The sequence below is a fragment of the Rhinopithecus roxellana genome, chromosome 11 (genome assembly GCF_007565055.1).
Source record: "Rhinopithecus roxellana isolate Shanxi Qingling chromosome 11, ASM756505v1, whole genome shotgun sequence".
Lineage (NCBI taxonomy): Eukaryota > Metazoa > Chordata > Mammalia > Primates > Cercopithecidae > Rhinopithecus > Rhinopithecus roxellana.
Genome location: NC_044559.1, coordinates 137078451 through 137093932, shown reverse-complemented (window position 1 = coordinate 137093932; position 15482 = coordinate 137078451). Strand labels below are relative to the sequence as shown.

The following is a 15482-nucleotide window of genomic DNA, read 5'->3' as shown; positions in this document are numbered from 1 at the left end:
TTTGGTAGAGATGGGGTTTCACCATGTTGGCCAGGATGGTCTCAATCTCCTGACCTTGTGATTGACCCGCCTCAGCCCCACAAAGAGCTGGGTTTATAGGCGTGGGAGCCACTGATCCTGGCCCAGCCTTAGTTTATTTTTTCCTTTCACTCCTTTAGTGTTGGTTTCATTCATTCTTCTAGCTTTAAATACTGTCTATATACTGTTAATTCTCAAATTTCTAATTTTTTTTTTTTTTTTTTTTTTAAGAGATACAGGGTTGGGCCCGGCACAGTGGCTCACAGCTGTAATCCCAGCACTTTGGGAGGCCCATGTGGGTGGATCACCTGAGGTCAGGAGTTCGAGACCAGCCTGACCAACATAGTGAAACCCCCTAAAAATACAAAAAATTTTCTGGGCATGGTGGCGGACGCCTGTAATCCCAGCTACTCGGGAGGCTGAGGCAGGAGAATCACTTGAACCCAGGAGGCAAAGGTTGCAGCGAGCCGAGATCACACCATTGCACTCCAGCCTGGGCAGCAAGAGCAAAACTCCGTCTGTAAAAAAGAAAAAGACAGGGTCTGTCACCCAGGCTGGAATATAGTGGTAGGGTTCATAGCTCACTGCAGCCTCAAACTTCAAGGCTCAAGCAATCCTCCTTCTCAGCCTCCTGAGTGGCTGGGACTACAGGTGCATGCCATTGCACCTAGCTGTTTAATTTTTTGTAGAGATGGGGTCTCAGTATGTTGCTCAGGCTGGTCTTGACCTCCTTGGCTTCAAGCAGTCCTCTGGCTTGGCCTCCCAAAGTGCTGGGATTACAAGGATGTGCCAAGCCTCAAATTTCTATCTCATATCAGACTTCTCTCCCAGTCTCCCATACTGATCTGTCTACTTGACACCTCCACTTAGTTATCTGGCATTTCAAAATCAATATGTCTGAAACTAAACTCCTGCTAACCCCCTCACCAGAAGGAAAACATACACAAATCCTACAACCTTAGCCTTTGCCAACCATCTCATTTAATGACAATTCCATCTTTCCAGTTGTTCAGACTAAAACGCAGGAGTCATCCTTGACTCCTTTCTTTCTGTGATAACCTACTTCCAATCTATCAGGAAGTCATATTTGCTCTGTTTTCATAACTTATCCAAAATCAGTCTACTTCTTACCAATTCCACTAATTTGACTATAATCCAAGCCGCATTATCTCTTGCCTAGATTATATTAATAGACCCCTAACTTGTTTCCATGTTTCCTTCCCTCTACAATAAAGTTTCTCAATACAGTTGCCAGAATGATCTTTGCAAAATTTAGAATTTATTTTGTTCTTTTGTTCAAATTCTTCGGGGTTTTTGTTCTTTTTTTTTTTTTTTTGGAGACGGATTCTCGCTCTGTCGCTCAGGCTGGAGTGCAGTGGTGCGATCTCAGCTCACTGCAAGCTCCGCCTCCTGGGTTCACGCCATTCTCCCGCCTTAGCCTCCCGAGTAGTTGGAACTACAGGTGCCCGCCACCAGGCCTGGCTAATAATTGTTTGTATTTTTAGTAGAGACAGGGTTTCACCGTGTTAGCCAGGATCATCTCGATCTCCTGACCTCGGGTTCCACCCGCCTCAGCCTCCTAAGGTACTGGGATTACAGGCGTGAGCCACCGCCTCCTGCCCTTTTGTTCAAATTCTTCCAGTGTATTCCCATCATTTTTACCTCATAGAAAAAGCCACTGTTCCAGCTGTGCATGGTGGCTCACACCTGTAATGTCAGCACTTTGTGGGAGGCTGAGACAGGTGGGTAATTTGAGGCCAGGAGTCCCAGACTAGGCTGGCCAACCTGGTGAAACCCTGTCTTTACTAAAAATACAAAAAATTAGCTGGGCGTGGTGGCGCACGCCTGTAATCCCAGCTGCTCTAGAGGCTGAGGCATGAGAATCACTTGAACACAGAAGGTGGAGGTTGCAGTGAGCTGAGGTTGTGCCCCTGCACTCCAGCCTGGGTGACAGAGCAAGACTCTTGTCTCAAAAAAAAAAAAAGCCACTGTTCAGATCACTTGAGCTCAGGAGTTCAAGACCAGCCTGAGCAACATGACGACACCCTATCTCTACAGAAAATAAAAAATTTATCTGGGCTTGGTGGTGCATGCCTGTAATCCCAGCTACTCAGGAGTCTGAGCTTGTAGGATCACTTGAGCCTGGGAGGCGGACGTTGCAGTGAGCAATGATCACACTACTGCACTCCAGCCTGGACAGTAAAGCGAGACCCTGTCCGAAAAAGAAAAGAAGGCCAGGTGCGGTGGCTCATGCCTGTAATCCCGGTACTTTGGGAGGCCAAGGCAGGCAGATAACAAACAACATCAGGAGTTCGAGACCAGTCTGACCAACGTGGTGAAACCCCGTCTCTACTAAAAATACAAAATTAGCTGGGTATGGTGGCACATGCCTGTTATCCCAGATACTCAGGAGCCTGAGGCAGGAGAATCGCTTGAACCCGGGAGTCGGAGGTTGCAGTGAGCCAAGATTGTGCCACTGTATTCCAGCCTGGGTGACACAGCGAGACTCCATCTCAAAAGAAAAGAAAAAGCTAGTGCTCACAATGACTTACAAGACTACCACGTCATGTCTCCAGTTACATCTCTTAAGCCCTCTTCTTGAGAAGAGTGGACCCATCACATATGCTCCTATGTTAAGAGGTTTACATTGGCAGTTCTTTCTGCTAGCAGGGTTTTTCCTGGAGATCCACCTTCCTTAATTTCTCATATATGAAGTCTGTTCAAGTATCACTTTGTCAGTGAAGCCTGCTCTGCACCCTACTTTATTTAAAATTGCGATCCTCTGCCCTCCCTTACTGCACATTTCTGGTCTCTTATCCTCCCTATTTTTTTTTCCATAGAATTTATGACCTATTTTATTACATACTCTTCATTTTGCTCGTTGCCTGTCTCCCCCTTACCTCTACACTTGAATAAAAGCTCTTATGTAAGAAAAAGAGATTTTTCTCTGTATTCTTTGTTAATATGTATTCCAAGTTCCTGGAACAGTCTAAATAATTTTATAGGCTGTAAATATATGTCGATAGGATTATAGTTCTTTTTTGTTTGTTTCCCTGGAGTTTCTAATTGCTGCTTGCTTCTGTTTTACCACTTTTCTTATATTTTATATCTCATGATTCTGTTAAGTTTCCTGGAGACTACTCCTGTTTGTTTGTTTTTTGAGATGGAGTCTCACTCTGTCACCACGCTGGAGTGTGCTGGTGCAATCTCAGCTCACTCCTCCGCCTCCTGGGTTCAAGCAGTTCTCCGCCTCCTGCCTCCTGGGTTCGAGCAGTTCTCCTGCCTCAGCCTCCCGAGTAGCTGGGATCACAGGCCCACATCTGGCTAATTTTTTTGTATTTTTAGTAGAAATGGGGTTTCACCATATTGGCCAGGCTGGTCTTGAAATTCTGACTTTGTGATCCGCCTGCCTCGGCCTCTCAGAGTGCTGGGATTATAGGCATGAGCCACTGCGCCTGTCGGAGACCACACTTTTTCCAATACAAAAGCAGAATTACAACGTGAAAATACAGTACCAGTAAATGTATTAAATGGTGTTGAATTTTATTAGTAGTTAGGAGAGCAGATAGCAATAAGATACTTTTTTTTTTTTTTTTTGAGACAGAGTTTTGCTCTCGTCGCCCAGCCTGGAGTGTTGTTGCGTGATCTTGGCTCACTACAACCTCCATCTCCCAGGTTCAAGCGATTCTTGTGCCCTCAGCTTCCTGATTAGCTTAGATTACAGACATGCACCACAGGGCCCAGTTAATTTTTGTATTTTTAGTAGAGATGGGGTTTCACCATGTTGGCCAGGCTGGTCTCAAACTCCCAACCTCAGGTGATCCACCCACCTTGGCCTCCCAAAGTGTTGGGATTACAGGCGTGAGCCACTGCATCCGGCCTATCTTTTTCTTATCAAGTTAATGAAAATTAAAGTTTTAAATGAAAGGTAACACAGTTTCACAAGGATAAAAGGAGTTACAGTTTCACCACTCTTCTTTGGGGCTGTACATTGTTATACCTTTTCTGAACAGAAATTTGGAAATGTGAATTAGCCATATTCTTTAAAATATCAACATGAGTGATCATTCCATATTTTATTATAAAACAAAAATATGGAATCAATCTGAATAGGAATAGACAATTATTTAAATTGCACTTTGGTAATATTGTCATGCAGTTAAAATTCTCTACACCCATTGAGGAAAACTTGGGAGAAGTGTCTTGACATGGAAAAAGATTTTTAAAGGGTTTTTGTAGATAGCATGTTCCTATAAATAAATTTAATGTTAATAAGTGTGTATATATGGGGAAAAAATAGGACACGATCAGTAATTTCATTTGGTGTGGTGGGATTGATTTATTTTCTGTGATGAACAAATACTGCTTGAATGTTTCAAAAGTTATTTCAAAAATACAAGTTTCTGATGAGACAGTTTTGAAAGTGACAGCTCTCAAGATAATTGAGTATTTACTTAAATAATGTGGATTATATTGTGAGTATTTTTCAATCATCAAAAATAAGTAAATGACTAGGTTCCAAGGAGAAGTTCCCTCTCATTCTTTCTTTTTTGAGACAAAGTCTTACTCTGTTGCCCAGGCTGGGCAGTAGCACACTGTTGGCTCACTGCTGCGTTGAACTCCTGGCTTGTGCAATTCTCCCACCTTAGTTCCCTGAGTAGGTAGGACTACAGGTGTGCACCACCACACCTGGCTAATTTTTAAATTTTTTGTAGAGATGTGGTTTCACTGTGTTACCCAGGCTGATCTCAAACTCCTGGCCTTAAGCCATCCTCCTGCTTCCCTCCCAAAGTGATGGGATTACATGTATGACCCACCATACCCAGCCATTAGAACATTTGCTTAATTTTTTATTTAATAACACCTTTATTGAAATGTAATTCACATGCCATACAATTAGACACTTTAAAGTATAGGCATGCTTTGGTTTTTTTTACACTGCACTTTATTTTGCTGCACAGATAGTGCCTTACGCCAAGCAAGACTATCAGCACCACTTTTCCAACAGCATGTGCCACTTTGACTTTCTGTTACATTTTGGTAATTCTTACAGTATTTCCAACTTTTTCATTATTACTGTGTCTGTTTTGGTGATCTGTGATCAGTGATCTTTGATAATACTATTATACATGTTTTGGTGCACCTCGAATTGTGCCCATAGAAGATGATGAGCTTAATTATAAATATTGTTTGTGTTTTAATCACTCTACCAACCTGCCCTTCGCGTATCTCTGTCCCTCTTATTGGGCCTCCCTATTCCCTGAGAGAAAATATTGAAATTAGGGCAATTGTGCCAGGCATGGTGGCTCACGCCTGTAATCTCAGCACTTTGGGAGGCTGAGGCGGGTGGATCATTTGAGGTCAGGAGTTTGAAACCAGCCTGGCCAACATGGCGAAACCCTGTCTTTAGTAAAAATACACAAAAGAGCCAGGTGTGGTGGTGCACGCTTGTAATACCAGCTACTTGGGAGGCTGAGGGCATGAGAATTGTTTGAACTAGAGAGGCGGAGGTTGCAATGACCTGAGATCATGCCACTGCACTCCAGCCTGGGTGACAGAGTGAGACTCTGTCTCAAAAAAGAAAAGAAAAGAAATTAGACCAATTACGGGTGCAGTGGCTCACACCTGTAATCCCAGCACTTTGTGAGGCCGAGGTGGGCAGATCACCTGAGATCAGGAGTTCGAGACCATCATGGCCAAACATGGTAAAACCCCGTCTCTACTAAAAATATAAAAATTAGCTGGGCATAGTGGTGGGCACCTGTAATCCCAGCTACTCAGGAGGCTGAGGCAGGAGAATTGCTTGAACCCAGGAGGCAGGTTGCAGTGAGCTGAGATCATGCCACTGCACTCCAGCCTTGGCGACAGAGCAAGACTCCGTCTCCAAACAAAAAAGAAGAAATTAGGCCAATTAATAATTAGGCTGGGCTCAGTGGCTCATGCCTGTAATACCACCACTTTGGGAGGATACAGAGAGAGGATCACTTGAGGCTAGGAGTTAAAGACCAGCATCTGCAACATAGTGATACCCCATCTCTATTAAAAAAATAAAATAAAATCAGCTGGGTGTGGTTACATGCATCTGTGGTCCCAGATACTTTTAGAGGCTGAGGTAGGAGGATCTGTTGAGCCCAAGAGGTTGAGGTTGCAGTGAGTCGTGATTGTGCCACTGTACTCCAGCCTGGGCAACAGGGCAACACTCTGTCTCAAAAATAATAATCGTAATAACAAAGAAAAAAAATCAAAATGGCCTTCGAGTGTTCAAGTGAAACCAAAAAATCGTTAAGGTGAGTGAAGAAGGCATGTTGAAAGTTGAGATAGGCCAAAAGCTAGTTTTCTTGCATCAGTTAACCATGTTGAGAATGCAAAGGAAAAGTTATTGAAGGAAATTAAAAGTGCTACTCAGTGAACATACAAATGGTGAGAAAATGAGATAGCTTTATTGCTATAAGGAGAGAGTTTTAGGGGTCAGAATAGAAGGTCACACCAGCCACAACATTCCCTTAAGGCAAAGCCGAATTCTGAACAAGGCCCTAACTCTTCAATTCTGTGAAAGATGAAGAAGCTGTAGAAAAAAGTTTGAGGCTACCAGTGGTGGATTCATGAGGTTTAAGGAAAGCAACCATCTCCATAAGGTAAAAGTACAATGTAGTTGCTGAGGTGGGAGGTTTGCTTGAGCCCAGGCATTTAAGGCTGCAGTGAGCTATGATTATGCCACTGCACTCAAGCCTGGTTAACAGAGCAAGACCCTGCCTCTTGGGGGTGGGTGAAAAAAAAAGGCACATTGAAACAGCAAGTGCTTATGGAGAAGCTAATATAATTGATGAAAATGGCTTTACTAAATAAGTTTTCAATGGAGACAAAACAGCCTTCTTCCATTGGCTGAAGATGCCATCTTAAGACTTTCTTTTTTTTTTTTTTTTTTTTTTTTTTTGAGACGGAGTCTCGCTCTGTCACCCAGGCTGGAGTGCAGTGGCCAGATCTCAGCTCACTGCAAGCTCCGCCTCCCGGGTTCACGCCATTCTCCTGCCTCAGCCTCCCGAGTAGCTGGGACTACAGGCGCCGCCACCTCGCCCGGCTAGTTTTTTGTATTTTTAGTAGAGACGGGGTTTCACCGTGTTAGCCAGGATGATCTCGATCTCCTGACCTCGTGATCCGCCCGTCTCGGCCTCCCAAAGTGCTGGGATTACAGGCTTGAGCCACCGTGCCCGGCCATCTTAAGACTTTCACAGCTAGAGAAGAGCTGTCAGTACCCAGCTTCAAAGGACGAGTTGGCTCTCTTGTTAGGGCTAATGCAGCTTGTGACTTTAAGCTGAAGCGGGTACTCATTTACCATTCCAAAAATCATAAACCCCTTAAAAATTACGCTGAACCTACCATACCTGTGCCCTAGAAACTGAACAACAATGTCAGAATGACAACTCTTTACAGCAATGCTTTACTGAATTTTTTTTACTCCTTTATCATGTAACCAACGTTTTTACTAAATATTTTAAGCCCACTGTTGAGATCTGCTAAGAAAAAAAGATTCTTTTCAAAATATTACTTCTCACTGACACCACACCTAGTCACCCAGAGCTCTGATGGAGATGTACAAGGAGATTAATGTTTCATGGCTGCATCATCTATTCTGCAGCCCTTGGATCAAAGAGGTAATTTCACTTTACTCTTTTTTTTTTTTTTTTTTTTTTTGAGACAGGGTCTCACTCTGTCATGCAGGCTGGAATGCAGTGGCATGATCATGGCTCAGTCCAGCCTTGGACCTCCTGGCCTCAAGTTATCTCCCACTTCATCCTCCCAAGTAGCTGGGATTACAGGCATGAGCCACCATGCCCAGCTGATTTCTGTTTTGTTTTGTTTTTTTTTTTGAGACGGAGTCTTGCTCTGTCGCCCAGGCTGGAGTGCAGTTGCGCGATCTCCGCTCACTGCAAGCACTGCCTCCCGGGTTCACGCCATTCTCCTGCCTCAGCCTCCCGAGTAGTTTTTTGTATTTTTAGTAGAGACAGGGTTTCACTATGTTAGCCATGATGGTCTCAATCTCCTGACCTCATGATCCGCCCGCCTTGGCCTCCCAAAATGCTGAGATTACAGGCGTGAGCCACCATGCCCAGCCTGATTTCTGTATTTTTAATACAGGCAAGGTTTCACCATGTTGGCAGGCTGGTCTCGAACTCCTGACCTAAAGTGATCCCCGTCCACCGTGGCCTCCCAAAGTCCTGGGATTACAGGTGTGAGTCACTGTGCCCGCCCTCAACTTTCAAGTCTTACTTTTTATGAAATACATTTCCTTTTTAAATTTAGTTTTTTTGCTTTTTAGAGACAGGGTCTTACTATGTTGCCCAGGCTGGTGCTGAACTCCTGGGATCAAGCAATCCTCCTGCCTTAGCCCCACAAAGTGTTAGGATTACAGGTGTGAGCCACCACACCCAGCCAAAAAATACATTTCCTAAGGCTCTTGCTACCATAGTATATATTATTGCCTCTGATGGGTTTGGGGAGAGTAAGTTGAAAACCTTCTGGAAAGGATTGACCATTCTAGGTGCCATTAGAAACATTCGTGATTCATGGGAGAAGGTAAAAAATATCAACATTAACAGTAGTTTGGGCCGGGAGCAGTGGCTCACACCTATAATCCCAGCGCTTTGGGAGGCCAACGTGGGTGGATCACCTGAGGTCAGGAATTTGAGACTAGCCTAACCAACATAGTGAAACCCCCTCTCTACTAAAAATTAAAAAATTTAGCCAGGTGTGCTGGCAGACATCTGTAATCCCAGCTACTCGGGAGACTGAGGCAGGAGAATCGCTTGAACCTGGGAGGCGGAGGTTGCAGTGAGCCGAGATCATGCCATTGCATTCCAGCCTGGACGACAGGAGTGAAACCCCGTCTCAAAACATAACAAAACAGTAGGTTGTATGAAATTGATTTCAATTATTGGCCTGAGGCAGTGGCTCACACCTGTAATCCCAGCACTTTAGGAGGCCAAGGCAGGTGGATTACTTGAGACCAGGAGTTTGAGACCAGCCTGGCCAACATGGTGAAACCCCAACTCTACTAAAAATTCTCATGGATGATTTTGAAGGGTTCAATAATTCAGTAGAGGGAATAATTGCAGGTGTGATAGAAAGAGCAAGAGAACTCAAATTAGAAATGCAGCCTGAAGATGGGATGGAACTGCTGCAATATCAGGATAAACTAAACAGATGACTGCTTCTTGTGGATGAGCAAAGACAATGTTTTTTTGAGATGCAAGTCTACTTGTGTGAAGATGCTATTAACATTGTTGAAATAACAAAGGATTTATAATATTACATAAACTTAAGCAGTGGCGGTATTGGAGGGGATTGATTCTATTTATATGTTTGTTTATGAGATGGAGTCTTGCTCTGTTGCTCAGGCTGGAGTGCAGTGGCGCAATCTCGGCTCACTGCAACCTCTGCCTCCTGGGTTTACACAATTCTCCAGCCTCAGCCTCCTGAGTAGCTGGGACTACAGGCACACGCCACCACACCCCACTGATTTTTGTGTTTTTAGAGACGGAGTTTCACCATGTTGGCCAGGCTGGTCTCAAACTCCTGACCTTAAGTGATCCACGTGCCTCGGGCTCCCAAAGTGCTGGGGTTACAGGCATGACCCACTGTGCCCGGTGATTGACTTTAATTTTAATAGAGGTCATTCTATGTTTCAAATGCATTACAAAATCAAACAGCATTACATAGGGTCTCACTTTTCACCCAAGCTGAGTGCAGAGGTTATTCATTAGTAGTCACTCCCCATCTTCCCTGAACCTCTTCAGTCCTAGGCAACCATTAGTCTGGCTTTTTGTTTCTGTAGATATTCTGGACATTTCATATAAATGGAATCACATAATAAGTGATTTTTTTGTGACTGGCTTCTTTTACTTAGCCTGTTATCAAGGTTCATGTATGTTTTAGCATAAGGTTTTCTCTTTATTTTTATTTTTGTTGTTGTTGTTTAAAAGACAAGGTCTTGATCTGTCACCTAGGCTGGAGTGCAGTGGTACAGTCATAGCTCACTACACCCTCGAACACTTGGCCCTCCTGAGTAGCTGGGATAACAGTCATGTGCCGCTGTGCCCAACTTGAAAATATGTGTATTAATGACTTTTTTGCCACTGTTATATTTATTTTACAGATAGGGATGAGGAAGAAATGACCAAACGAGATGACAAAAGAGATACCAACAGATACTGCAAGCACTACACCCTCGAACACTTGGCCCTTCTGAGTAGCTGGGATAACAGTCATGTGCCACTGTGCCGAACTTGAAAATATGTGTATTAATGACTTTTTTGCCACTGTTATATTTATTTTACAGATAGGGATGAGGAAGAAATGACCAAACGAGATGACAAAAGAGATATCAACAGATACTGCAAGGAGAGGCCCTCTAAAGATAAGGTATTTATTGAATACTGTATTCTTTTTAATATGGTGATATTTTACATCATCTAAACATAACACAGTTGTGAAGTTTATTAGTCCTTATCCATCTATATTACCACTAAGTAAAATTCTGTCAGTTGTTTTTTTGTGGCTATGTCAGGTAACTAGTATGTCTGATTCCTTTCTCTCATATTCATATACCAGATTAACTCATTTTAGCTAGGATGAGGCAAATGTCTTATTAGATTATTGCTATTTTATGCACAGTCTCCGTTTCTCACTTTTCGGGGGTAAAAAATGTGGCTACTATGTTTTCTACTTCTCCATTTTCTTAGGAAAAAGAAAAGACTCAAATGATCACAGTTAACAGAGATCTGTTAATGGCTTTTGTTTATTTTGATCAAAGTCATTGTGGTTACCTTCTTGAAAAGGATTTGGAAGAAATACTTTATACTCTTGGACTACATCTTTCTCGGGCTCAGGTAATCTATCTTGTGAATATTTAAAAGGAAAACATTTTTTAAAAGTTACCTTTTCCAATGAAAAGTTAATAGAACCTCCGTTGATTTTTTGATATATTAAAGCAACATAAGGGCCAAGCGTGTTGGCTCACGCCTATAATCCCAGCGTGATTGGAAGGCTGAGGCAGGCAGATCACTTCAGGCCAGGAGTTTAAGACCAGCTTGGCCAACATGGTGAAGCTCCGTCTCTACTAAAAATACAAAAATTAGCTGAGTGTGGTGGCACACACCTGTAATCCCAGCTACTGGGGAAGCTGAGACAGGTTAATCTCTTGAACCCAGGAGGCGGAGGTTGCAATGAGCCAAGATTGCGCCACTGCACGCCAGCCTGGATGACAGAGTGAGACTCTGTCTCAAAAAAATAAATAAATATAAAGCAGTATAACACAAACCAGTTGTAAAACACTTCCCTTCTCCCTCTCCCTCTTTTTCTACTCCTTAGGACTATAATATATAAAATTCTAGATCTTTTTGTAAGCAGCTCAGTTCCATTTTTATAAACAAAATATGAAATTATTCTGTACGTTTTGACTGGCTTTTTTTTTCATTCCACAGTATTCTATAAATACATTCTACCATGAAAATAGAAACCTGCCTCATTCTTTTTATAGCTGCACAGTACCCATTATATAGATGTACCATAATTGACCTACCTAGTCTCCGTTGCTGGTGGTTTTCATTTATTGGATTTACCAACTATGCTATAATAAATCATCCCTGTGCATACATTTTTATCAATGTTATACTTTTTAACAATGAAGTTTTATTTTTTCAAAAGTAACTTGGATCTTACTCAATTCCATGGATTTCCATCATAAGTGAAAATTACAGCTGGGCATAGTGGCTCACACCTGTAATCCCAGCAGTTTTGGAGGCCGAGGCGGGTGGATCACCTGAGGTCAGGAGTTCAAGACCAGCCTGGCTAACATGGTGAAACCCCCGTCTCTCCAAAAATACAAAAATTAGCCGGGAATGATGGCGGGTGCCTGTAATTGCAGCTACTCTGGAGGCTGAGGTAGGAGAATCACTTGAACCCGGGAGGCAGAGGTTATAGTGAGTCAGGATCACACCACTGCACTCCAGTTTGGGCGACAAGAGCAAGACTGTTTCTCAAAAGAAAATGAAAATTAACACATAGTTTTTCTAAGAGAATCGAGAAATGTATTTTCATCTCTTTATTTTGTTTACTTGCATGCATAACAGGTAAAGAAGCTTCTTAATAAAGTAGTGCTCCGTGAATCTTGCTTTTACCGGAAATTAACAGACACCTCAAAAGATGAAGAGAACCATGAAGAGTCTGAGTCATTGCAGGAAGATATGCTAGGTCTGTGCATGTTAAGATTTTGCTTTTTAATAAATATACTAGTAATTAAAGAAGAAAAATAACATGAAAATATGTGATTATGAAATAATATTTTATATTACAGGAAACAGACTATTACTTCCAACACCAACAGTAAAGCAGGAATCAAAGGATGTGGAAGAAAATGTTGGCCTTATTGTGTACAATGGTGCAATGGTAGATGTAGGAAGCCTCTTGCAAAAATTGGAAAAGAGCGAAAAAGTAAGAGCTGAGGTAGAACAGAAGCTGCAGTTACTAGAAGAAAAAACAGGTAAGGGTCAGCATTGGATATGTTCATACTTTTAGTACCCTGCTGGGACATGTATATGTTTCTGTATGTACATACACATGTATGTACCTGTGTACACATCTGCATATGCATACCACATATTTTCATCGAACTACAAAAGGAACTTTTTTTTTTTTTTTGAGACGGAGTCTCGCTCTGTCGCCCGGACTGGAGTGCAGTGGCCGGATCTCAGCTCACTGCAAGCTCCGCCTCCCGGGTTCACGCCATTCTCCTGCCTCAGCCTCCCGAGTAGCTGGGACCACAGGCGCCCGCCACCTCGCCCGGCTAATTTTTTTTATTTTTTAGTAGAGACAGGGTTTCACCGTGTTAGCCAGGATGTTCTCGATCTCCTGACCTCGTGATCCGCCGGTCTCGGCCTCCCAAAGTGCTGGGATTACAGGCTTGAGCCACCTCGCCCGGCAGAAGGAATTTTTTAAAATTTTTTAAGGCTGGGCGCGTGCCAGGCATGTGCCACTGCGCCTGGCATCCACTTAGTTTTTACCAGTCTGTGTTCTCTAATCTATACAATCATCTAAAAATAGAACATAGGTTTTGAAATAATACAAGTTAAAAATGTAAATGAAACAGGCCAGGCACTGTGGCTCCCGCCTGTAATCCCAGCACTTTGGGAAGCCGAGGTGGGCGGATTGTCTGAGGTCAGGAGTTTGAGACCAGCCTGACCAACATGGTGAAACCCCATCTCTAAAAATACAAAAATTAGCTGGGTGTGGTGGCACGCGCCTGTAATCCCAGCCAAGATCGTGCCACTTCGCTCAAGCCGGTGCAACAGTGAGACTTGGTCTCAAAAGTAAATAAATAATGAATATTGCAGTGTGCTTTATGGCTAGTGAAATTGACATACATTGCCATTTTATGGAATTAAGTCAGCTTTTTATTTTCACAGCTTAAATATTCTAACCCCAAAGTTAAATTTGAAATTTTAGGAAGTAAAATGTTAATTTTTGGATTTTTTTAAACAGATGAAGATGAAAAAACCATATTAAATTTGGAGAATTCCAACAAAAGTCTCTCTGGTGAACTCAGAGAAGTTAAAAAGGACCTTAGTCAGTTACAAGAAAACTTAAAGATTTCAGAAAACACGAATTTACAATTTGAAAACCAACTGAATAAGACAATCAGAAACTTATCTACGGTAATGGATGAAATCCACACTGTTCTCAAGAAGGTGAGAAATTTTGTATTTTTAACATTTTCATTGTTTTTAAAATGATGCTTTTAATGTATTTTAATGTTATTAAGCTCTTAGTGATTATTCTAAAAGCAAATAATGATATCATTCTTTCCTTCCTGAGATGAGTAAAAAGTGATTCCCAGGCCAGGCACAGTGGCTCACGCCTATAATCCCAACACTTTGGGAGGCCAAGGCGGGCAGATCACCTGAAGTCAGGAGTTCAAGTCCAGCCTCGCCAACATGGTGAAACCCCCATGTGTACTAAAAATACAAAAAAAATTGGCCAGACATGGTGGCAGGCACCTGTAATCCTAGCTACCTGGAAGGCTGAGGCAGGAGAATCACTTGAACCTGGGAAGCAGAGGTTGCAGTGAGTCTAGTTTGCACCATTGCACTCTAGCCTGGGCAACAGAACGAGACCCCATCTTTTTTTTTTTTTTTTTAAAAAAAAGGTGATTCCCAAAAGATGTTGTTTTTCTAAAACTTAGTTGGAATGTCAACATGATTTAAGAGTACAGACTTCTTAAAGCAAATTTCATTTATATTTCTTTTTAATCCAGAGTATAAGTTTGAACTAAACCATTCACTTCACTTCTCTGTGGTTTTTTTCTTGTTGTTGTTGTTTGGTTTTTTGTTTTGTTTTGTTTTTTTGAGACAGAGTCTTGCACTTTTGCCCAGGCTGGATTGCTAGCGGTGCTATCTTGGCTCACTGCAGCCTCTGCCTCCCAGGCTCACATGATCCTCCCACCTCAGCCTCCTGATTAGCTGGGACTACAGGTGTGCTCCAGCACACCCAGCTAATTTTTATATTTTTTGTAGAGATGGGGTTTCACCATCTTGCCCAGGCTGGTTTCCAACTCCTGGGCGAAGCAGCCCTCCTATCTTGGCCTCTCAGAGTGCTGAGATTACAGGCATGTGCCACTACACCTGCCCCATTCACTGCATTTTTAGACCCCATTTATTCTTGGGCAGAATTGAGGTAAATGCTTCGTCACCGTTAATTTTAAGATATTAAAATTAATTTATTGTTCTTTATCACTAGAAAAAAGTATACCAAACTGAATACCATTTATGCTCTAATATCAAAGTAACATTTAAGAGAATCTAGTAAAATATACTTTTTCCTTCTGTGTTGTCTTATAGGATAATGTAAAGAATGAAGACAAAGATCAAAAATCCAAGGAGAATGGTGCAAGTGTATGATAAAATCCATGTAGTGATGAGAAATGGTGTTAAATAATGTAATATATAAAAATCATGATATAAGAATGTTTGAAGGTGATGCATGTTTGATTTTATTAGTATACATGTCTTTTAGTTCAAATGATGTATAAAGTTTTATGAATGTGAGTTTCTGCTTTTGAAAATTGCTTGTAATTCCCAGCCTTCAAATTATTAAACACTCCTCGAGTGAAATAATTTTGCATTGCAAAGTGTTTTAGGATGAACTTTGTTATAGTTTTAACTCCAATAAAGTTCATCAGTTTAATTGACTGTAGTATTTAATTACCAAATTTCTTTTATGAAAATGCCTAGCCGGGCGCAGTGGCTCACGCCTGTAATCCCAGCACTTTGGGAGGCCGAGGAGGGTGGATCACAAGGTCAGGAGATGGAGACCATCCTGGCTAAGACGGTGAAACCCTGTCTCTGCTAAAAATACAAAAAATTAGCCGGGCGCGTTGGCAGGCGCCTGTAGTCCCAGCTACTCGGGAGGCT

At 42.2% G+C, this 15482-nt stretch overlaps 1 protein-coding gene across 11 annotated transcripts in view; it reads left to right on the top strand.

The window, feature by feature from the left end:
- Window positions 1-15260, top strand: part of CCAR1 (cell division cycle and apoptosis regulator 1) — a 79142-nt gene extending 63882 nt beyond the window's left edge. For 10 of the 11 annotated variants that reach the window (XM_030941529.1, XM_030941528.1, XM_010375188.2 and 7 more), the window contains 6 exons: window positions 10355-10437; window positions 10758-10904; window positions 12147-12267; window positions 12371-12556; window positions 13555-13760; window positions 14910-15260. In XM_030941529.1, coding sequence (XP_030797389.1) covers window positions 10355-10437; window positions 10758-10904; window positions 12147-12267; window positions 12371-12556; window positions 13555-13760; window positions 14910-14969 — 803 coding nt within the window. In that variant the 3' untranslated portion in view covers window positions 14970-15260. The other variant, XM_030941535.1, reaches the window with a different exon arrangement.
- Window positions 15261-15482: the final 222 nt, after the last annotated feature.